The sequence below is a fragment of the Empidonax traillii genome, unplaced genomic scaffold (genome assembly GCF_003031625.1).
Source record: "Empidonax traillii isolate 1590-97213 ecotype Southwest subspecies unplaced genomic scaffold, ASM303162v1 scaffold449:size826340, whole genome shotgun sequence".
Classification (NCBI taxonomy): domain Eukaryota; kingdom Metazoa; phylum Chordata; class Aves; order Passeriformes; family Tyrannidae; genus Empidonax; species Empidonax traillii.
Window position 1 is genome coordinate 660,175 of NW_020955642.1, and position 22,919 is coordinate 683,093.

The 22,919-nt window shown below is 43.6% G+C and overlaps 1 protein-coding gene across 1 annotated transcript; it reads right to left on the reverse strand.

Moving 5' to 3' along the window:
- Positions 1-1,872: 1,872 nt before the first annotated feature.
- On the reverse strand, positions 1,873-21,176 carry SCTR (secretin receptor). The gene is made up of 13 exons (XM_027895093.1): positions 21,001-21,176; positions 17,375-17,501; positions 13,484-13,594; positions 9,429-9,532; positions 9,036-9,133; positions 7,928-8,060; positions 6,951-7,104; positions 6,801-6,861; positions 6,194-6,263; positions 3,534-3,625; positions 3,311-3,449; positions 3,086-3,127; positions 1,873-2,163 (listed from the first exon to the last, which is right to left on the reverse strand). The coding sequence occupies exons 1-13, from the start codon at positions 21,073-21,075 to the stop codon at positions 1,987-1,989; spliced, it is 1,383 nt and encodes a 460-aa protein (XP_027750894.1). The 5' UTR covers positions 21,076-21,176; the 3' UTR covers positions 1,873-1,986.
- Between the last annotated feature and the right edge of the window lie 1,743 nt (positions 21,177-22,919).

Below are 22,919 nucleotides of genomic sequence, written 5' to 3' on the forward strand. Positions count from 1 at the left end.
TTATACCGGAAGGGGGCACTTGCATTTAAAACAAACAACTGCTTTGGCTTGATTGATGAATGTTTAATTCTCAGACAGGGAACATACAAGTTGTTTCATTCTTCTTCATCACATTCATAGGCCAGAGAGAAAATTAAGGTTATATGTTTTCAGAAGTATCTGACTTGCTAAATGCGCTGGGACAGAGTGAACCCCCGGGAAGGTTGGAGGCTCTGCTTGGCTTGGGTGAGTCAGCAAAAATGAGATCTTTTACTCAAACATTCATGGAGGTGCTTTCACTTCTCCCTTGGTCACGGGACTGATCCTGCTTCTGCTATTCCTTCTACTTGTTTTGGCTGAGTTTTAGAGGACAAAGTCAGATTGAAAGCTTGCTATTTCAAAAAACTTAAGTTTAAAGTAATTCCTGGAAACACTTGCCAATTTACAGCTTTATGTCTGAGTATTTTTTCCTGGTTTTAAAGAAGTTCAACTCTCCTGCTGATGCCTGAGCTGCATCAGCCAGCAAAGTCAACTAGGCAGGGGAGGCAAGAGGGAATGCAAAGCTCTCCCTGCTGCTGAGTACCCTTCCTTGCCTGGCTGCTCTCCGTGTGCTGTTACCTGTAGTGCCCACTGCACCAGGAAGGGGCTGTGTGGGGTAACTGGGATAAATCTCAGCACTGGCAGAGAAAAAGAAACTTTTCCTGAGTAATGTCAGAGTTTCAAACAGCGCTAGTAGCACTCAAAAACCTGCTTGTGTGCAGATAATTTAACCTTGAATGCCTCCTTTGATCTTCTCTGCATGTTTGCCTTCTGATAAAATGGCAGAAGACTACCATGTAGGCATTTGGTGTGATTAAAAGCTCGTTAGGGCAGTTTTGGCAGAGGGGGTTGGGAAATGCAGCTCAGGCAGCATTTGACATACCATGAATGTTTTGCCAACGTCTTTAGGTGATAGGGAGGAAGGATGAGTGATAAAACCCTTCGAATTCTGTTCAGTCATCTTTGCCCTTGAAGAAACCCAGCCAAGAATAGCCCCAACTAAGAAAATGCAGATACAAAATCAAGTAGGAGACTTGGTTGCATTTGTCGGATGACTATTTTATCCTTTTGCCACTCAAACCAGGAAATTTCTTATTTCTTATTTATGTCCTTAAGAACATAAAGCTGTAATAGCTCCAATACCTTGTGACAGCGTATTACAGTGCACAGTCTTGCAGATTTCAGCACAGTGGGTGATTGTAGACTCTTAAGAGATTTTGCTAGCCAATATGGTATTTTTTTTTTTCCACAAGACAGGTTCTACTGTCCAGTTCAACCGAGTTCTAAACATCTCCAGTACTTTCATTTCTTCCCTTCGAAGACAAAATGGACCAGTCTCAGAGGTGCAGACACAATAGGAATGAACTGTCTTTCTGAAGTTTTTTTGGCCACCCTTGGAATATGCAATAACAGCTTTTTTACCATTTCAAAATGATACAAATATCCAAATTGGACCGTTGTTGTTTCCAAGGTCTCCACTGTTAAAAGAGGCAAGGGAAGAAAGCTTTGAACCTTAATAAATTTTAGGTATTAATTAATTTTGCATTTCAAACCCATGGGCTGTGTTTAAGGATGACATGTAATCTTCATCATTTAAAATTAAATGTCCTTCCAGCTTCCACAGCAGAAGAAATGGAAAACATCTAAAACTCACCAGCCTGCACTAACCTAGAAGCTGTTGGATAGCCGCATGTAAAATGAAAGTTCACATTTAAGGTGGAAATAGCAGCTGAAAAATACTGATATGGAAATTACTGTGGCCAGAAACTCTCAAGGAAGCATTTTGGCCCATTTTGCTTTGCAAAATAACTGTGGGGCTACACAGGATATACATGAACAGATGTGCTTCAAGAACTGTTGACCTACAGCCAAGTCCCGCTTTTGGATACGTACACAAGATTCCCAGCTCAGTCCATGGGATTTAGCCATGTGCATGTGGGCATGGAAGTATCCTCCAGGCATACAGTGTTAAAGCACGCTTGGTCTTTGGAGGGTTTCTCTCCTGTTCTCCGGTGGGCTCGGCCTCACCATGTGCATCTCTTGAGTTACGCCGCTTCCTCCGTTACTCGCTGAGGTGCTGAGGTGCTGACGCAAGTGTTTGCTTAAATGCCACTGCCTCCATTTTCTCTGAACTTCCAGCTGAACCTAGGTAGAAAGGTCACAAAATACTTAGTTCAGCTGGTTTATCTTGGAGGCCTGCACTGCGGAGAACAGTGTAACAGGAAAAGGAGAGCGGGCTACCTGTGCCAAGGCTTGGGTTTATTTATTTGACCCTCAGTTTAAAGGGGTTAGGGTGGGGCCTGTTTCTTGACACTTCCAGTGGTACTGTTGCTGCAGCCACACAATTTTCTACTTAATCCCAGGTGAAACTGACCACAGAACGTATCTGGTCTTAGTAAGTGTTTGGTTTAGATTTTTCCAGAATTCTATTTTAAGTTATAAAAACAGGACATTTGAGGTAAGAAAAAAAAAAAAGGCAGATTTCATTTTCAAAACAACATTTTCTGAACCCTGTTAAAGGATCAATCAGAATATTTCAAACTCCTCCTTCTTTTCAAAGTGACTTTTTCTCCTTAGGCAATAGTTTAGCATTTCAGAGCACGAGAAGCCTGGGAGTTATCATGAAACTACAAAGGAAATGGTCCCTCTACCAAAAGCTTTAGGTTATGAGAATACTGATAAATTTAGACTGGATATAACTCTTGATAAATTCCCTCCCAAGGATCAAGCAAAGAAAACAGCCATGGGATGACAGGCAATAGCACCATACCTCAGAACCAGGCAGTTGTCAGTGTGACTGTGTGTGGAATGGTGCTCCCACCCTCCATTCCCAGACAGTAAAAATGCTACCTGATTGATGAAAGGGTTGCAATAGTTGAGAGGTGAAGTTTGCATCTGGCATACGATTACTTAGGTTTGTCAGGTCTAGGAGGTATTTCGTGAGTGGTGTTAGGTAGCTGGGAAGAAAACCCTCAGATAAAACATGTAATTCTTTGGGGAATGTATCCCACTGATTAGTGAACCATACTTCAGCAATAAAAAAGAATGTTATACACACAAAACTCACCTCACCATTAAGAAAACAATAAAGTACAGCCACAACAAAGCCCTAAAATTTAAAAAAAAAAAAAAGAAAAACATGGTCACAGAACTGCAGCTCCAGTTTTTGAATGGGGATGAGGCATCTCAAGGGAAGTCAGACAGCTTGGCTTTGCCACTGGAACCCTGCTCTGTTGCTGAGTTACATATTCTGCCTCTCATTTTTAAGAAATAATAGCTTGTCAAATATTACCTGGAATGATCCAAGAGCCAATTCAAAAAACAGCTGAATTTCCATTGTGCCACTGCCTGCATCTTCAGGGAAGAAAGCAAAGATGATGTAGTGCACCCCAAAAAGAGGGATGAGGAGGAGCGTTGACTTTGCAAGTCTCCTGAGTATGAAAACAGAGGGGAAAGGTGTTGTAGAAGGAGCAAGAGGAGCTCAGGTGGGCTTACATGGCATGTAGGGGACATACTTGTATTGGTTGAAATCACTGCTGCGTCCTTCAGGTGAGCTGAGCTTCCTCATCAAGATTCTTAAAATGTTGACAAAGAGAATGAAATTAATCTGAAAAGAAAATAAAAAAGGTAAGAATGTAAAAACAAACACAACACAAACAGTATCCATGTAGGTAACTGCCAGCTATCAGCAGAGCCAGTTTGGGGTGTTTGGGCAAAGGAGGCAGAATAGTGTCCATGTCCCCATCCCCGTCTCTGTCCCTGCCTCTCCAGCCTGCATGGCCACCCTGGACTTGGGCACTGGCTGCTTTTCCTGCCAGTTTGCTGTAAATTCAGTTTGGGCATGATCAGGATATATTATTCAAGCAAATCATCAGCGGGAATGGAGACCAGGTGCTTTGGTAGGATCCCTTCTGGCTGTGGAGTTCAAACAGACTCTGTCCGGTCTCCTCCCACTTTGGTTGCTAGGGGCAGCACCGGAGCTATCACTTGCCAACTGGGACTTCAAGTGCCAGTTGTTCCCTGCCAAGAGCGATTTAAGATCATGGAGGAAAAGTAGTCAAAAGTGGGGAGAGTGGAGAGTTGACACTGAGGTTCTTCCTTTCGCATTTTCCCCCTCTCCAAGGGTGGATATCAGATAGAAATGCTGATCTGCTGCTCAGTTTGGGTGAAGATGAGGCAATAGCTGTTTCTGCTCGTTTGGCCCTCAGGCAAAGAGTGGGAGTTGCAGGGAAGTCACATCCTGGGGTTGATCTTGCACAGCCTGCAGACCTGCACCCCTTTTGCAACACCCTGCACTGTGTCAGGCCCTTAACCCTTCCCTGTGCCAGGAAATACGATCCCAGAGGTGCATTCCTCTTCATGGCTGCTCATATGTGCCTATCTACGGACACTGGAGCAGGGCTCTGGTGTACTGGGTTTCCCTAGAAGAAGCAGGTCCATTGGAGATGGGACTGACCCAGGAAGTCACAGGGTTCCCTAAAATTATTGGATGGAAATGGAGTAAATGTGGCTGCATGGGTGAGAGTACTGGTGGTTTGGGGAAGCTGGGGAAGGATGAGAAAAGAAGTAGAGCTGGGAGGAGGTAGGAGTGGGGATCATGAAAGAAAGACTGAAGTATTTCAGGGGCTTGGGGAGGAAAAGGAGGTTTGGATCTGGGGGTTCTGGGTTTTTTAACCCATTAGGCCAGGCACGAGCCGAGCCGTGGAGGCTGAGCAGGACTTTTCGCTGATGAAAACCACAGGGAAAGGGAGAGCGGCAGGATTCCTACCGGGAGGAATTGTCCCCGGGCAGGACAGGAATGAGCGTGAGCCTGGGAGCACAAAGGTGTTTATCGGTGTTGTTTTTCTGCCCTTTGAACTGCTGAGGGCTGTGAAGAATACAGAGATTAGATCTGTGTTCTTAAGATCTGGCTGTTTGTTTGGTTATGGGCTTGAGTAAAGCCTCTTTTTGGGTAAAAAGGCAGAGTCGTGCAGGCAGCTCCTGCCTTCTGTGGCTAAAGTAGACATGATCAGCATTCTCAGGGAACTGGGAAGGCGATAGCAGGTGGTGGCCTCCAAAAGATAAACTAAGATTGTGGGTTTTGTCTTGCAGAATGCCTAGGTCTTGTTGGCATTTAAATATTGCTGAGTGACTCCTAGGCTGAGGGTTGTTTCTTGAAGAAAAATAAATGCTGTGGCCTCCTTAAGTTGATCCCAAATCTCTTGTGTGGTCTCGTGGGATTGCAGGATTACTCACTGATAAACCAGAGCAGAACTTTAACCCACCATCTCTGCTGCCCGGTTTTCTGAGGGTGTACAGTTTGTGTTTTGCAAACAGTTCTTACTGAAAATGCAAAACCCTCAACCAGCTCTTGCGTTGTCTTGGACTGTCAGCAGGTTACTTGAGAGCAACCTGCAGTTCACATGTTTTTGGGACTAGGGCTTCAGACTAGGTCACTGATATGTGGTCTGACCCAGAGCATCTCCACTGGGTAGAACAACTATCTCCAAGCAGCAGCTCCAGCCCCCAGGTACCTAAATCTCTAAAGGTGAGCACCAGCAAATACTCAACCACAGCTGCTGACTATTATGTGTACCAAACTGGTCTTGCCATCGCTACTGCCATCATTACTGGGCAGGTTCACACTGAGTTTCAATGCCTGTGCCTTAATTCACTGATCAATGCCATTATTGTATAATTGCTGTCCACTAATATGTGGAGTGTGCAGTCTGTGAGCTGTTTTCGTTGTTTAAAACAAAAGACAGTGGTCATGTAAGGCAAAGTTGGTTTTGTTTTTGCTGAGAGGGACACTGACCAGAAGACATAAAGGCAATTGTATGGAAATGTACAGCCACTCATTCCTCCTCCAGAGCCTTCCTTGAAACAGTCCAAAACAAGCTTCCACAAGCCAGCCGAGTTCATATGAAATCAACAGGATGTGGAAATCTGATCTTCTTTAGGCTCTTGGTTCTTGGGAGGACACTCTACTTTCCTTGTGAACTTAGCTTGAGGGCATTAGTGACTAAGTCCTACTGAGCAGAAGCTGCTTAAGCAGTAATTTATGTGTCACACCAGTTCAGACACATGTCTAAGATCGGTTCATTAACACATTTCTAAAGCCTGTTGAGTAGATGATCTCTGACTTTACAGTATTTGAAAATACTGTTTGAATCTGCTTGTCCCAGAAATGACTTACAAAAATAGACAAAACTATGGGGCCTCTAATGATCCACCAGGTATTGGCATTAGTGTTAATGTCCCAACACCTGTAAAAATAGAAGAGAAGGTGCAGTCAGTTATCAAAACACTGGTGGATTTTCAAAGAGGCTTAGTCTGTTTTGCACCTCAGATAGACCCCTATCCCCTTCTCTACAAAATTAATTTCCCTCTCTCACTTAGTGGTACAACATGTCTTACAGAAAAATGTCCACCTCCATTGCACAGCAGTTTGACCTTCTCATAAAATACAAACATTTTCCAAAATTTCGGAAGGAAGAAAGAGAAAGGAACAAAGTTTCACCATTCAGAAAGTCAGATACATATACTGAAAACATGATGGCCTTAATTCATACTTGAAGGCTACCTTTTACCCTTGAAAAATGCTCAAATGGAATTTGATGTATTTCCTCAGGTTATTCAGCTGCTCCCACCCACACTAGGATCCAGGCTCCCAGCACAGTGAGATGCTGGTCTGTTTATTTGGCTGCCAGCAGTTCGAAATGAGCAGGATCCCATGGAGCATCCTGCACAGAGGCTGCATGCTCCCCTTGGTTTGCCAGCTTCCTCCCCTCTGTACAACTTACCCAATATTCTCATGGAGCTGCCTGGCAGCCGCCCATGCAGCCACAAACACGGCTGGGGCACCTGCAATTGGAAAAGCTAGTTACTGCTTCAGGAGTCCATCCCCAAAGCAAAACAAACCCAGTTATTCTTACTGAAGGGAGAACCAGTACCCCATCCGAGGACAATGAACCACCAGAGGAACTTCCTTTCTGAGAAGAATGAAATAACCAGGAGAGTGTGGAGATACAGTCCCTCCACGAGGAGCCAGCTGTAGTTAGACATGATGCAATACTGAAAGAAGACCATGGTGAGCTTGCAGCCAGCCTGAGGAAAGAGATGATAATTAGCTTTTCCCTGGGTTTGTATCTACCTTCTAACAGAGAGAGCGAGCTGTAAATTAATCTTGGCAAATAGAGATTTTATAGCAATTAGGGAACTAAATGGGTGTCCTCGAGACAAGCATTCATATGACAAGCAAACAGGGCTGGCACTCCCTAAATGCATTAATCAACTGCCTCACTAGAAGAACTGAATGTGACATGGGCACATGGCTTCAGATTACTGTCTCAGAGGAATTTCACTATTACTGCCTTCTTAGTATCAGTAACCCTAATATCACCTTAGAGAAGCACGTAAATGTATCTATCAATCTTTTTTTTCCCCGAGAATAACAGTCACTAAAGACAAATTAAAATGTGCTCAAAATGTTCTTTTTCAGCAACAAAAATCCGGCAAAACCAGTGGGTTAAAACAAAACAAGCTTATATTGGTTTCTCTCCCTAATTCTCGTCGTTTAGTTTAAAGCATTGACCATCATCTCCAGTGTTGCTCGTCCCACCACACGCCCAAATTTTCAAAATATTTTGCTGCCAGTAAAAAGAAAAAGGCAAAAACATTTCAAAATTTGGAAGGTTCCTTTCCCAGACTCTCTGAGCACAAACCCCTATCAGGTCTCACATTGAAGTGTAAGTCAGCAATATTTAATGGGTTCTTGGAGAAGGGGCAGAGCATACCTCTCTTCTCCCATAACCCCTCATGATGAATGTAAAGCTGGGATGGAGATTTCCTTCCCTGTTCACTAGATCCTGCTAGGATCCTACTGGGAGACTGAGAGGTGGGTGGAGCAAGCTGGAAGGCAGAGGGTTACCGTGTGTGCCCCACAGTAATTTATGTCTTCAGAGGAAAACAAAACGGCATCCTTGATGAAGTTGGATGAGGCTCGCAAAATGAACGATGTGAAGAGATGCATGTGGATGTAGTTCCTTGTGCAGCGAAGTCTTCTGTGAAAAAAAGAGAGAGAGATCCCATGAAGTGACATTCCTTGCTAGTGTGGGGAGCCTGTGACTGTAAACAGCAGGTTTCAATCCTTAGTACTGCTAAGCTGGCAAATGAAGAACACTGTTGTTCTGTCTGTGAAAGAAAGGCTAATGCATCTCCCAAGAGGGATATCCTAGAGAAAACCTTAAAAAGTTACAGTCACATCTGCTCCACTCAGGTACTTAAACAAGCTGAACCTTGCCAGAAAAAATGTGATTTCATGCCTATATGCTTGTTCTAGCCTCCTTTTCTCTTTCTGGAGCAACACAAACCCAAGGTGTTTATTCACACCTGGGTGAATTTATTTATTCTGCCAGCACAGTTCACTTGTGCCTGCCATATTTTCTGTATTAAGTCTCCACATAATCTGTGTCTGGAGGCCGTGCAGCCTGAATATAAATTTGCAAAGTATTTGGGTTTCCTTCTACCCAGACATGCTGCCCTAACATTTACTGTAAGGGAAATTAATTTCACTGAATAAGCAGCACAGTACAAATTCCAGGTTACAGGGGTGTGTGAAGATAAGCTGACTGTCAGATTGCTGATAGAAACCTGAAACACATTGCCAGAAGTCAGTGCAGTGACACTTAGAACAAAGTTTTAGCCACAGTCTGAAGGGAAGAAAAGAGCAGCAGGGGAAGATACTCTGCCCAAGGGATGCTGAAGTCACTGGAAGACTTCAGCAGGGAGCTGGTGCAAATACCATCTGCAGCATTCATCCAGCTACATTTTCAAAGAACAGGAGAGCAGAGTATAATGAGCAGCTCTGACTTTTTTTGGGAGTCAAGACTCGGAAATAAATTTCGTCACAAATTTCTGTGAAGGTTTTCAGGAATACCTCAATTTTTAACTTGCCTTGAAAGTCAATAGAAGGATTTGTGTCAGCTGAGATGACCAGAAGTCCTGGCCAAACACAAACCAGAGATGTTTTTCCTCACCTGAAAGAGGCCAGGACTGCTAAGGCTATCATCAGTGTCACTAGGGAGGTGCAGTATCCAACAGTGTACATGGTCTTCAAGGTCATGAAATAGGAACGCTGCAGGGAAACACATAATCACATGTTTACCTTTGTCTGTGTGGTAGAGATTAGCCCATGCCAAGAGAAAGGTGTCTCCTCCCATTTAACAGCTAAATTTTCTTGTAAAATCAGCTACTGAAATTTTACCCTGAGCAACCTATTCCTACCACTTGTAGGAAGCATTCATACTGAAAACCACCAATAACAATAACCCCACCTGAGTTAGATCACAACACCATTCAGTCTCTCCTTAACAAGTTCCTCCCCCAGGGCCCCAAAGCAGCAGATCTGTGGTCACAGGCACCAGACTCACTCTTGCCTCGTTGGTTGTGTCATTGACATTGTAGCCACAAGCAATATCAGGTCTTGGATACGGGTCTGACCAGCCCTCATTTGTACAATTTCTGTAGACAAAACCTGTGTGGTAACAATTAAAAAAAAGACAGAACAAGGTATGACCATTTCCAGTTGTATCTTTGTTCTCCTCAGGGGTCAGTCAGCACAATGTAGGGTTTCTTCAGGATCCAGGAGAATATGTGCCCTCAGGCAGTGCACTCTGCATAGCTGGAGGTGAAATGCAGCTGAGCTAATTCTGTTGATACTTGCCCAGTGTATTTGTGTGGGTCATAATATTGTTTGCCCGCTCAGGGATGACCGTGATGGATGTGTTTTTATTAATTGCAACATAAATAACACTGCTCTGTACATCTGGTGTTTCTTGGCCACTATTCCAAGATCAGCAAACACATGACTTGTTCAATCACAGATTCATACTCCATGTAAACCTGATACTTTACTGAATGCTCCCACCTCCTTACTCTGGTTTGTCATGCTCCAAAGAGACAAAGAAACTGTAGATGGTCAAGTATTTTTGGTGAGATTAAAATGGAAACTAAAAGGCTTTTCCACATATCCAAGAATGGACACTGTTTTACACTGTTGATTTCCTTGCTTACTTGCAAATTAAAGGCTAGGACGAGATTACCCTCATTTAAGTTCAACTTCTGAAAGCTGAATGCTTGAGTCCGACTGTGTTCCTCATGTTTGTCTTTGGAGAAAAATAGGCATTTGCAGAATCCAAATTCATTTTTAGGACTGATATCCATAGAGGGCAGCTTGTCTGACCCACTTCTGCTGACTTGTAGTCTCCTAAAGCTGAGTGAGATGGATCCCTAGCAAGCTGAATATGGTTGTATAGGATAGTTTCAAACAAATCCATGTGAATGTGTGGCACTAAAGTGGAAGTGGGAAGTCCTGCTCTACACACCTGACAATCTCACTGGAAGAAAATTACCCTAGCAGGCATGAAGGTTGCGTGCTGAGGAGAAGAGAAACTATTCCAAAGAAGTGAAACCACGGCCCACTGTCCTAATCACATCGATCTGTCAGGTAAGACCCACAGTTAAGAAGCATGGAATGAAATCCTGGCTTTTTTACAGTGATTGCAAAGCTAGCAGAGACTGAGACGGGACATGAAATCAGCACCTCTTCTTAGTACAAGCCTTGCCAGAAGGCACAATAAAAAGTTTGCTTTTTGCCCACACATTTAACCATGAGGATGCTAGGGCATCTAGCTCTTGCAAAACATCCCCACAGTGTTGAGGGAACGGAGGGAGATGTACATGCAGCAGTGTTTGGCAGTGGTTTATGCTCTTTGGAGCCCTGCTTGGATTGTGTCAGGACAGAGTTGGGGCTCCTGCTACCTCTGGGCTAATGCTGGTGACCTGACAGCACCTCTGCACTTGATTTGAACTCACCTCTGTAAACCTGCAAGGCACAGCAAACATGCTGAGAACTCTGAGCGGGAAGAGCTCTGGGTGTGTCCATATCAGACTATTATTCTGATGCTGTTTTGAACATCTTGTTCCAGCTTAGCGTCTTTGAAAGGGCCAGGTTTGCTTTGTGAGGCAAGTTTTGTATGCCTTGCTGCAATGCAGCAACAACAGGAAAGAAACAGGTCTCCCAAATAGTTCTCCCCAGGCTGCCTTGGCACTCAGCAAGGGAGTGGTGTGGTGGCAGATTCTCCACTTCAGCATCAACTACTAAGACACAGCATACTTAACCCGGAGCAGAGCACTGTGCTTGTAAACACACTTGTAACTGGTTTTTGCCTGAGGCTGTCCAAGCAGATCAGACAAGAAGGAGTGAAATTCTGTGTTGGTGTTCGATTTCATTATATGCAAAGCACAGGAGATTATGCCAGGCGTGTTGTAGCGATGAACATGAGCAAAATTTCAGCCGTACTTTTTGCTTATGCGTGGCACACACACTGGGGAAACTGCAGCGTGCCCCACTCAGAGCAGACTTGGGGTCTGCAGGCTGTTTAAGGATCAATGCTTGGTGTTTACTGGTGTATTGGAAGCTTTTGAAGTTGCCTAGGCAAGGGGGAACTCTGCCTAAAGAGATGCCTGAGGAATTGGGGCCATCAGATCTGGCTTTCTCTGCCTCTGAGTCTTCAAAATTGTCACACCTTCCTTCATTTCTTGCCTGAGACACAATGTGAAGGTCTGGATGTGAACTTAAGTTGTGTTAATTGGTTCCAGACAACTTTGTTTCTTCGGTCTGTTAGGTGGTAAGGGACCAGACACTTTGGGCTGCAAATGCAAGTCTAGATGTCAGCACAAAACTCAGCACAAAGAGCAGGGTTTGGGCAGAGCTCAGAGCCATCTGCATGGCTTAACCTATGGGCTTTTGCAATTTGTGGCTGCCCATCTGCTTTGTAAGTGGTGAGGAGAGAAAACTTTTGCTTTTGTTTTTAAGCAAGCAGATCTTTGTTTTTCTTTTTCAAAATTGCTTCAAACAGAGCAATGACTGTAGCAGTAATTAAACGCAGGAGTCACAAGCCAGCCACAGCACAAAGTCAAAGAAGAATGTGTCTATGAGAACAAGGATAAATTTTTGCTGACTTTGACCCAAAATGCCAGATGCAGAGCCAGAAATAAGATGCAAGTGCCAATGGGCCACATCTTGGGGTTCTATTTTGAACATTGTCACTCTGATTGCTGTTTATCAGAAGTGGTTCAGCTTTCAGCTTCTCGCTAAGGAGGGCAACTAAACTGTAAGCTGTCAGACTATCTCCAAGATAACGCAATGAGCATTTGAGATGTAATTACGACCTTTGGATGTACTAACTCCCGCTGTCCTCCATGGTAGGAAGGCCAGAAGCAGGGAGCAGTTCCCTCTAGTGGCTGTACCAGCAGGGATTTCGTTTAAGGGCCGGTATCCATACGCTAAAGATTTGTCAGCGAATATCAGATAGATGATTTCTTCAGCGACCTGTGCCTTTGTGTAGTTTATCCTTTGTCTTTAAACCAGATTATAGGGCTCGGTGGGCAGATACTGTTCGTGTGTACAGAAAGTAGCACGGTATTTATTTTAATCTGAGTGGCTCACAACTGATTTTATTTAAGGAGCACTAAGTGCTTCTCTTCTGAATTATCTAATCTTTATTAGACAATCTAATACTTTGTCTCCTGTTCCTCCCTTCATAAAATGAATTTGTCTGCTTTTCTGTAAGTACTGGACCTCATTAATCTGTGCCCTATAACTGAAGAATGCAAAACTCTCTTCTGATTTGAATCATTAACTTGCTCAAGAGAAATGTAAGCACATTTCTAAGGCATTACTTGAAAACTAGAAATGAACAGAAAGCAGGCTTACTTAATAGTTCATGATTACTGTAGCCTACAGGGAATAAATCTCACTTCATTTCTACCTTAAGTCCCAGGAAAAGGACAAGCATTGCTTGAGCTCATCTCAGTTTGACTGAGTTTTTTTGGTGAGCCAGGGAACCCGAGTTTCCATGAGTTTGTGGCACTTGTGTGGAGCCTGTCACAGCCAAAGGATAAACTCCCAGTGAAGATTTCCTCTTGATGGAGGCAAAAAAGGGATCTTTTCTGCCTACCTGGCTGGATGTTTTGCCAAAACTTGTGTGAACTTAATGTTGTGTGAGGTTTTGTCCCCATCAACCTCAGCTGAGATCATCCACTAGCTCCAAGAGTTATTAAAAGGAGAAAGCAGAAATAAACACAGAACCTGAGTGGAGAAAACCCTTTTCCTTGAGAAACCATGCTAAAAAACCTACTTTTCAGGATAGCTTTTATTTCCTGTACTTTTTTCCACCTGGCTAAGAAAAATAAACGCTTAAAACATCTTGTTACTTTAATTCCAGGGTTTTAAATATTTAACTTAATGTTAGAAACTGAGCTACTAAGTGACCATTGTTCTTTGAAAGAAGCAGGGACAAAATTTCCCTTCAAGTTCAGACCTGACAGTGGCATCTTTGTAAATAAATTAAAAATAAAGTGTTTCATAAATAACTGTTTGATAAAAAACACCTGGGCAGGAAAAACATAATTTTAGTGTTACCTTTTTTCCCAGTTAGCATCTGGAAGAATTCAGGGCAGTGAGCATTGACCGTCTGACCCACAGTGGACGAAGGCCAGCAACTCATGTTATCCCACATTCCAGCACATCTGCCTGGGGGGGCAACAGTGAAATACCATCAGCATCTCCCAGTGACGTGACACTGTGAAACTTTGTCGAACAACAAAGCGCTGTGAAACATCTCCAAGCAATGCAATATGGTGCAACATCACCCCATGACCAAGGCAGCTACAGGAACAAATGTGTTCAGTACCCTGAAAAGCAAGCTGGATGAGACAGAGAAAGTCCTGCTGAGACCTGTTGAAGCCTGGATAGGGCAGTATAGGTCCTGCTTGCTTCAAACAAGCCCCAGCAAGCTTCAGACCTGTCCCTTTCTGGTCCTTGACTCCACTCGTCTCTCCTAGACACACAGAGAGCAACTTGAGTCATTGTGAACTTCACATCAGGCCCTGGGCTACCCATCTGTCTTCTGGAAACTATTGAATGGCCTGGAAAGATGAAGGAAACCACATGTGAATTTTTTAGCTTGCTTTCAGCCTTTCTGAAGCTTCCACGTTGAGTCACCCTAATGGGTTCCTTACATAATACTTTTGTAAACAGGAAAAAATACAACTTGATGACCCTGCTTGAGCAGGGAGGTTGAACCAGATGACCCGCTGTTGTCACTTCCATCCATACCCACTTTGTGATTCTGTGATTCTGTGACTCTGTGATTCTGTGACTAGGAGTTTAAACAGATTGAGAATTATGCTGGGGAAAGGACAGAGAGGAACAACATCAATGCCATTCTTTTATCACCATAAATTATTTCATTTATGCCAAGGCTGTGCTGAAGTGAATAATGCCAACAGACCACTCACTGGGCTTGGCTGCCCAGATTCACCCTATTTCCCTCAGTTAGGTGCAAGGGCTGCTTATTTCAAGGATGGATTTGTCATGGTCACCTCCTACAGTCAGGGTGAGAAGGAGAATTTTCCAGCTGCACTCTTGGCCTGTCTGTGTTGCCTTCTGGTAGGGCTGGTGTAGATGCACCAGGCAGCTCATCCAGTGGTCAGTGGAGCACACCACTATGGGGATCTCTACATGAACATCTTGCTTAGGTGCTGGAGTCTGGTATGGATGAATTTTGACCTGAAGTGCAGAGTGTTAGTAGAGAAGACCTACATTTCATGCTCTTTGTGCTACAGAGAAACTGCAATCCTGCCATTTCTTATTTTACTCTTTTCCAGATACAGGCTGAAATTATTCAGGTTCATTCCCTTTTCCTTCACTCACCATGCATGATTTTAGCACAGCCTTCATTGTGGGTTTTGTAACAAGACAGGGGAAGAAAAAGGCCACTGGATCACGCCACCGTATTCCTGGTGTATCCAGACATCTGCTGTCCACCCTGCTTCCCCCCTGAGAGCTGAGGGGGGAAGTGCTGACCAAGCACCCCCTCGAACACTTCATGTTTTATAAGCCCAGCCTCCCATTAGCCTGACAAAAATATTTATATTTCTAGAAATGCTCTGATTGCCTCCAGTGCAACAGTGCCTGAGAATGCAGAGCTGTTCACCTCAGCTCTGGTGTCCTCACTGCACCAATGTTTATAGGACTTGGTAACCATTTACTTCAAAGCAACAGTTTAATGGCAAACAAAACATCACCTTGGGTGATATTTATGCCTTGACATGCTGCACTGTTTGGGTTATTAAACCTTCATGCCAATGCCACTGGCATAAAGCCCCCAAATCAGACTCAGTGCACAGAAAAACCTGGAAAAATTATGATATTGAGGTGGTTTCCATCCAGGAGGAGAAAACAAACAGCTGAGCCATTCCTCCTGCAGGTGGGCTTCTTGCCATTCCTCGTGGACCTCAGCTGGTGCCACCCACCCCTACCTAGCTAAAGAGCCTTGGGGTGGAGGCAAAGCACAGCAACACCTCCCCGACATCCCTGTGCTCTTTGGGATCTCCCTAAAGCAGCAAACAGAGCATTCCCTGAGGAGCAATACACGGTGTCACCATGATCAGAGGTCCCGGACCTTCAGTAGCTTCCCTGCCCTGCGCCCAAGAGAATTACCCTGTCTTCACTCATGCGCAAAAAAGAACATAACTGTGACTTTTGTTATTTTAATGTTACACTACACCCTTTATCAGGCTAATGGTATCACAAGGGCAGAGTCCCTTTTCCCTTATACTGCAGGAGGATAAAAACACTCACTGCTCATGTACTTTGTGCCTGATTCACTAGCAATGAACCCTGTGTGTTTGTGCCATCTTCATGGGGATGTGAGCAGGGCAGGAGAGATGCTGGTTGGAGGCATGGTGGGAACTTGTCCCCTGCTTGCAACAGTCGAAGCTCCTGGGGCAGGTGCAGGAAGGATGGGGTATGGAAGGTGACCCACACCCTGCAGAGCCACCTTCCTCCCTCCCTGAATGACCCACCAAGGGCGTGCACTGAATCCCAGAGCTTCGTTTCTCTCTTCTTCAAACTGAAGTCCCTGTATGGGATTTTCTGCACATGGTCTTCAGACATGCAGATATTTAAAGGCCAGAGGTATTTTCAGATGTGTTATTACACAGAAAAAAGCATTACTCCCTAATTTATCCAAGTAAAGAACCCCTCTTAGGGTTCAGTAGAATTTTAGGTAGAAGCAACCTGTTAAAAAATTTCTAGTAACAAGATGAGGATCTAACTTAAAACTGGATTAAGTCTCTGCTAAGAGATAGGCAATGAGACAGATCTGTCTTGTGGAGTATCTGGTACCCTGCCATAGGGTACCCTGTCACTGCTACAGGGGGAAATGCCCTGAAGCTGTGCTCACATCCATCAGTCTGCAAGGCTCACAGGGACAAAACAAGGTCAGAGAAAAATGCTAAGCATCCTAAGAAACCAGGTGATACATCTTCCCTCTGAGTCCTACCTTTAGGCCAGGTCACAGTAAAACAGTACTGTGTCTCCAACATTCTCTCCTAGAGAGAAAGGCTTTGAAACTAAGAAAAAAACCTCAGCTCTAGCTTATCTCTGACCAAACTCCCTACACACAGCTGATCTCATGGGAGCTCCTTCACTTTTTACAGTGGAGAGGACCTTGCCGTGTCATGGTCCGCAAAAGCCCACTGAAGTAGTTCAGTCTGTGAGATGCTGTGAAAGACACAACCCCATCCTCAGTGCTGATGGCTGGTGATGCACAAAAAATAGTCACATCTTGCCTTCATAAAATGCTCCCTGTGAGATGGTGACCCAGCTGCTGCCTGGGGGAACTGACACTCAGTTCGTAGGCAAGCTTTAATAATCGCTTGCAGTTATTTCTCTGAGACCCCTTGCACATGAAAACACTTGCTCAGCAGTGAAAGGAAAGCTGTCTACATGATGAGGACTCAGTGCCACAAAATCTTCCTGGGCCAAAATACTCCTGATGATGATGATAAATCCTCACTGAAATGCAAGAACTCTGTTATGTGGCAGTAAGTTAGAGTAAGGAGGAAGCAAGGAGGACCTTCAGGCCATGTGATTTAAATGCTGCCTGCTGGTCTTCATTGATTTTGAAGACAAATAGAGTTAAGTAAATTTTCACTTACTGGGGTGACTTTGTAAATTATCCTTGTTCAAGATGTGATGACTAAAATTTGCAAGATCTAGTTGCTGGTGCATTCCCTAGTTGTGAAGACTGCAGTTGAGCAACTGGATTAGAAGGTTCCTACAACTCTTGCTGTCACAGGTAAGGGGTCAAAATCCCACTCTCAAAGGCTTATAACAGATCTTACATGGTTTTTTTGCTCCTAAATGAGAGTTGCACACAAAGTGCGTGCACGCTGTGGGAAGGGATGTGAAGGTATCTGAGTCTGAGGCCACCCAGCTCATCTGAAAGCATCATTCAGCCTTTACCTGAGCTCTGGAGCAGATCATTTTCAGCCGTTCTGTTCTGTGCCTCCAGGGACAGAGTCTCAGCACACTTTTCTTCCTCCCTTTTCAGGACACTCAGGAGATCACAGACAGGTGGAAGAGCTTTGATCTACAAATTTTAAAAGCAGTGGAATCACTTTTCCTCTTAAAACTTCTATCATTTCGACAGAATTTACCCTTTTTATGCTCACATTCTCCATGCAAATCTATCCACTGATTGAGGGCAATATTTCCTTGAAATACAGAAATTTCCTTTAAATACAGTCAATATTCATAATTCAGTCTGCATTTTTATAATAGCAGCAGGTAAACACAGACGGAGTTTATGTCCTCTCCCTTTTGCTGACATTACTGATATTGAGAAAAATGTGTTATTCTGCTGAACTAAGTACATGAGCAGGATGCTCTTCCAAAAGACTGCAGAAACATCCAGGACACTGCTGGAGTCTCTTAGAGTAACAGAGAATTAATTACTCACCCTTGGCAATTTAAAATGTAGACAGGTTATTTTCCTGGGCAGAAGTGAGCCAAATATGCCCACTTGTTGCAGACCACCCGAGCCTGTTTTACTGCTACTGACCAGTTGCAGAAACCCATCTGAAAGCAGAATCTCACCCAGATTTTCATGAGAACCTAGATGGCAATTTGTCCTAAGGTCATTTTCTCACCTTCCCATCCTCCTTTCTCATAAAGCAGTGTGGAAATGTTAGTGTTCACTCAATCCTTATGTAGCAATTAAATGTGTGTTTATATTTTTTGTAGCTGGACCAAAATAAGTGAACAAAGCAAACAACTACAGGCAATTAAAATTATAGGTATTGAAAATCATCGCAAAATTATTTGCAGGACAAGGTCCCAGTAGTTACATCATGCAGAAAAAAAAGTACTTTTACCATTTCTATTATTTTAACAGTTTCTATTCTTTTTGACAACAAAAATATTGAATATAAGTGGATTCCCATTATAACAAATTAGGTAATTCCTCCCTCATGAATAAACCCCAAAAATCTTTATAAAATCCCACTATGGACCATTTATGTACATATATATATATATATATATATATACACATATGCATATCTACACATATTGAAAAGATTAAAAGCCAGTCATCATGATCTATTAGCTGAAAAGTATCAGATAGAACCTTTTTAAGTCCTTCGTTCAGGAAAAGTTAACCTGACAGCATCATATTCCTGCTTAACCTAATCAATCTTGTAGCATTGCTGATCACTTTCAGATTAGATTTGGGGTAGAGAATGATCCCTGCAAACCTTGTAATGAGAGCTATTACTTTTCTACAATTAAATTTTAACCTAACGGACATCAGACATCATATTCCCTTTATTTTGGCTAGAATTTTTTCTGGGTATTGTATTTTTTAACAAAGTTTGATCTTTTCAGCAACGTCTCATACCTCACCTAATTGGTCTGGTGTGTTTAACTTCAGCATCCTTCTCCCTTGTCTTTGTGTGTCATGAAATAAATAAACTAGAAACCACTTGGTTTTGCACAATGTATTGAATTTTCTGGAATCACACACACAAAGAATTCAGATGAAATAAACTATCCTCTGATGCCAGGATTTAGATGCCTTTATAATTCATGTAATCTTTGGAAAATAAAATAAATTTTAAAATCCACCTAATCTTTGAAATGTCTGGCTGGACTAATATGTCTAAAGAAAAGTGTTTCATTTAGTAGTTTCACTTGTTGGCTGAAGGCTGAATTCGATAATTTCTAAATATTGACAGATTTTTTTTTATATGTGCATTATTTATCACTCTCTATTTTTTTCTATTTGATTCCCAGTAGTAAAGCAGTTTAGTACACTTTCAGACTTCACAAGTACAGGTGTGACAGCTAAGTCCTATAACATACTCTACTGTAATATCTCTGCCCAAAGTTGCCTTGAAAATATGTTAGAAAACAATACTAGTTCTGAGTATTTGAAGTGACCAACACAATTTGTCTGGGTTGCATGTGGCTTTTTAGGATGATACTGAACATATGCAAAAATAAATACTAGGAGTCATGTTAACAATCTCAGGAATAGGAGAACACTTAAATAAGCCTCTACATTGCATGGGCACTGTTTTCTTTTAAGAAATGTAGGTCCTAAGAAAGCTTTTGTTCCAGAAAGATTTAAAGTCTGTGTTATTTCTTTATGGCTAGAACGAGACCACACGCTTTTAGCACACTCAGCTGTGAAGAGCACTCCCTGTTCAAGCAGGAATACGGCATAGTTACAATTACTGTTTTACCCCACAAAGTGGTATCCACCCTGTCCTTCTGATCAGCTAGATACCACTGCCTGTCAGTAGAGATGAGCAGGTAACAGGATTTTTTAAGCCCTGGGAAATCTGAGAAGCTTTCAGGTACTGGTTTAAAACCCTTGCTTTCCACAAATATTGTCCCTCAGCCCGTCTTTGCCAACGCTGGCATCTGACAGGGCAGGCTGGGTGCGAGTGTGCGGATGTTTGCTGAGCGATGTGAAATCCGCTTCCCATGCCATGGCCAGATAACCCCACTCTGCTGCCAGCTGTGCTCAGTCTCACTGGTGTTTAGCATCAAGAAGTGGGAGCAAACAGCCTCCCCCGCAGCTGGAAATCGAGGAGGAAAAGGGACTCCTCTATGTGCCGTTTCTATGTCTCTTCCTAAACAGTTCCCTGAAACAGTTCTGATGTCCTTAACACTACCAGCTACTAAAAAGATAATTAACTCTATCCCAGCAAGGCAGGGGACAAGACATCCTCGTATTTTCTTTAAAAAGAAGGTATCAAACCCATTCCAAACAGAAATAGCTGTGATAACTAAAAGTCCAGAACAGGCAAAAAGCTACAGTTTGTAATATTGATAGCAATAGCCAACTACAGTTTGTAAACTGTGAAATGAATGGATCTAAACACTGCTTATTATTTATATTTGCAACCACAAAATTCATAGCCATTTCATTTGAGAGTAAGTAGATTCAGTTTAATGAGAGGGTTTAATGAACGAAAGATGCCTGGCAGAATCAAAGTAGGTGTTTTGAAAGGCTAGAAAAAGAACAAATAGAAGGAGGTACTCTTGCTGACACCTTGAACAGCACCTGGAATCACAGCCCAGGTTCTGCTGTCCCTCCTGACTGACAGAGAGCCCAGAGATCAGCAGTGACAATCTGCCACAAGTCATAAACCTGAAAGAAAGAAACCAAACTTTGTGGATTAAACATTGTTTAACATTCCCCCATTCTGAGTCTAGGAAGGCACTGCTAGAGGTGAGCATTGCCCCTTAGGGGTTTGATTGCTGGTGTGAATCAGTAAAGCTTCCCTAAATGGTGTCAAATCTTTTCTCCTTCATCACAGAACCTGCTATGTTTACCAAAGCAGGTTAGTAACACTGCTGTCTTTATACAGATGGGGAAAACTGAGGCATCCAGCATCTAGTCATCTGTCCACTGTCCATTAGTGCAGGACACAGCAGAAATAGGAATAAAATTTTTTAAATCCCAGGTTCTGCATAGAGCTTTTTAAACAGACACACCACAGCTTCATGGAATAGAGATTCAGTTACTCAGACAACATGTGGTTCCATGCAAATGGGAATAAACAGCTCTGAGTACCTACCGGGACAGTTGAAATCCAGATGATCACCCAGATTGCCCACATAGTCAATAACAGTGTGTTTTCTTCATACCTCATGCATCAGAGGTCACCAGAATGTTTGTATGCTCTCCAGTGTGGCTCCTAGCTCTTTTCACTTCATCCTTTTCCCTCCTTGCTTTTTGTCCTTCCCAGCTTTGACCATCCTTAGCCAATGTTTCTCTCCAGCTGCTGAGCTCTAGAGAGCATCAACAGTGACAGGACAACCCCCCCGCCATCCACCCTGCAATCTCTCCTCCTCCTCCTCTGCAGAAGCGTCCTGTCCCAAGAATTACAGCACCTCTCTTGAGCATGTTCCTACTGTCGTCTGCTTCCTTTCCCGGCTATTATTCACTGTTATCGATGGGTGTCGCTGGGGAATGATCATTCCTCATGCTCCCATGATAAGGGACGGAGCAGGACTCCTATGCAAGATGTCAGCCCCACAATGGCAGGGGTAATCAATCACGGGGAAATACAGCCCTGGAATAAGTGCTCTGCTGAGAAACCAAGTTGGAGGAATGTGACTCAGGCTGCCTGCACTGCTTCTGCTCTCGACAGCTCTGCATGTCAGCAAGCACACAGCCCTGAGAGCCAGGAATCAGGAGGCTGGCAGATCCTGCTGCAGGAGAGCTGGCTGTCCAGGGGTCCCACCAAGCCCAGGTGAGCACAGCTGCTAGAGCTGAAGGCAACCTCAAGTCTGGTGTAGGCACCAGAGAAAGGGTACAGGGTATCCGCTCTTCCCACTCCTTCCAAAGAGGACTCCAAATGCACTCTGGACTTTACCCTCTTATCCAACATCCAGAGAAACAGCCAGTCTGCATTTTAACCCAATGCCATAGTTTAGAAGTTGTCACTGCATTTGGATCCCTCGGGTACCTTGTTGTTGAGATATAGAGTCCAGCTATCCTGGGTTCCCCAAAGACAGCTCTGCAGCAGTCTCATTCCTCTGGCAGCAGAGCACTCTTTGTTTTTCCAGGTTTTGCTTCGGTAGCAAAACTATTGTAAAGAGGCTGTGGGCTCACCTGAGTGTGAGTCCTCAGCTGCCAATGTAGATTCTCCAAACCCTTGCTTGCCAAGTTCACTTGTAGCACAGTATGGAATGTGGCTTCAAAAAGGAGCAAAGGTTTTCACTGTGTACGAGTGCTCTTTCTCAAAGCATAGCAGTCCTCACCTTGTCTCAAAACATCTTTTACCACCTATTCCTGTTCACTACCACTCATTACCCCAGACAGGTCAAACTTGATGAAAAATGCAGATGTGCTCCAGATCTGCCAGTAGAGTCAATGACTTTGGCCATGAAACATCTGGCTCTTTACCTGTGCACCAAAAATCCAGACACTAGATTAAGAAAGTCATCCTCTGAGCAGCACAATGAAGGAATTTGGATTTCCTAGCAAGTGCTGACCTTTCCCTGCCCACTCTGACTACAGTAACTCCAGTTCATCTCCTTAAGTGCTCCTGAGGATTATTGAGTTGCAAAGCTTCCTGTATCCCTACACACAACCCTCACCTCTCCCCACACTGACAGAGCAGGAATGATGTAAGTGGTAGCATTTCCTCTAAATCCACACTACCTCTGACCTGCCCAGCTCCCACATTCACAGAATCCTTTCCCTCTAAAAGGGCAAATGATTTCATCCTCCTTGCCCCTGTCCACACTAAACTTGTAGTGACTTCCACTTCTTGAGGACCTCTGCTTTCCCACGGAGTTTGGTTGAAATTGGTCAAAGGGTTAATTAAACAAACTGTTAAGAGGAGGTCTGAGAGGCAGCCAGACAATGTCATTACAGTTGTCTGAAGAAACCACACTGGCAATGCTGCATCATGTCAGTGGGGTGCCAAGTCCTTCTCTTCCTTTGGCTGAGGGAATATTTTATTATTCCATTCTTATTGTAACAGCT

Coding starts and splice junctions, on each gene's coding strand:
- SCTR (XM_027895093.1), bottom strand. CDS start 21,075: ATGAGGTATGAAGAAAACACACTGTTATTGACTATGTGGGCAATCTGG. Junction 13,595..17,374: donor TGATCTGCTCCAGAGCTCAG/GTAAAGGCTGAA, acceptor TTGCCCCCCCAG/GCAGATGTGCTGGAATGTGG. Junction 3,128..3,310: donor TGGCTCTTGGATCATTCCAG/GTAATATTTGAC, acceptor TTTAAATTTTAG/GGCTTTGTTGTGGCTGTACT.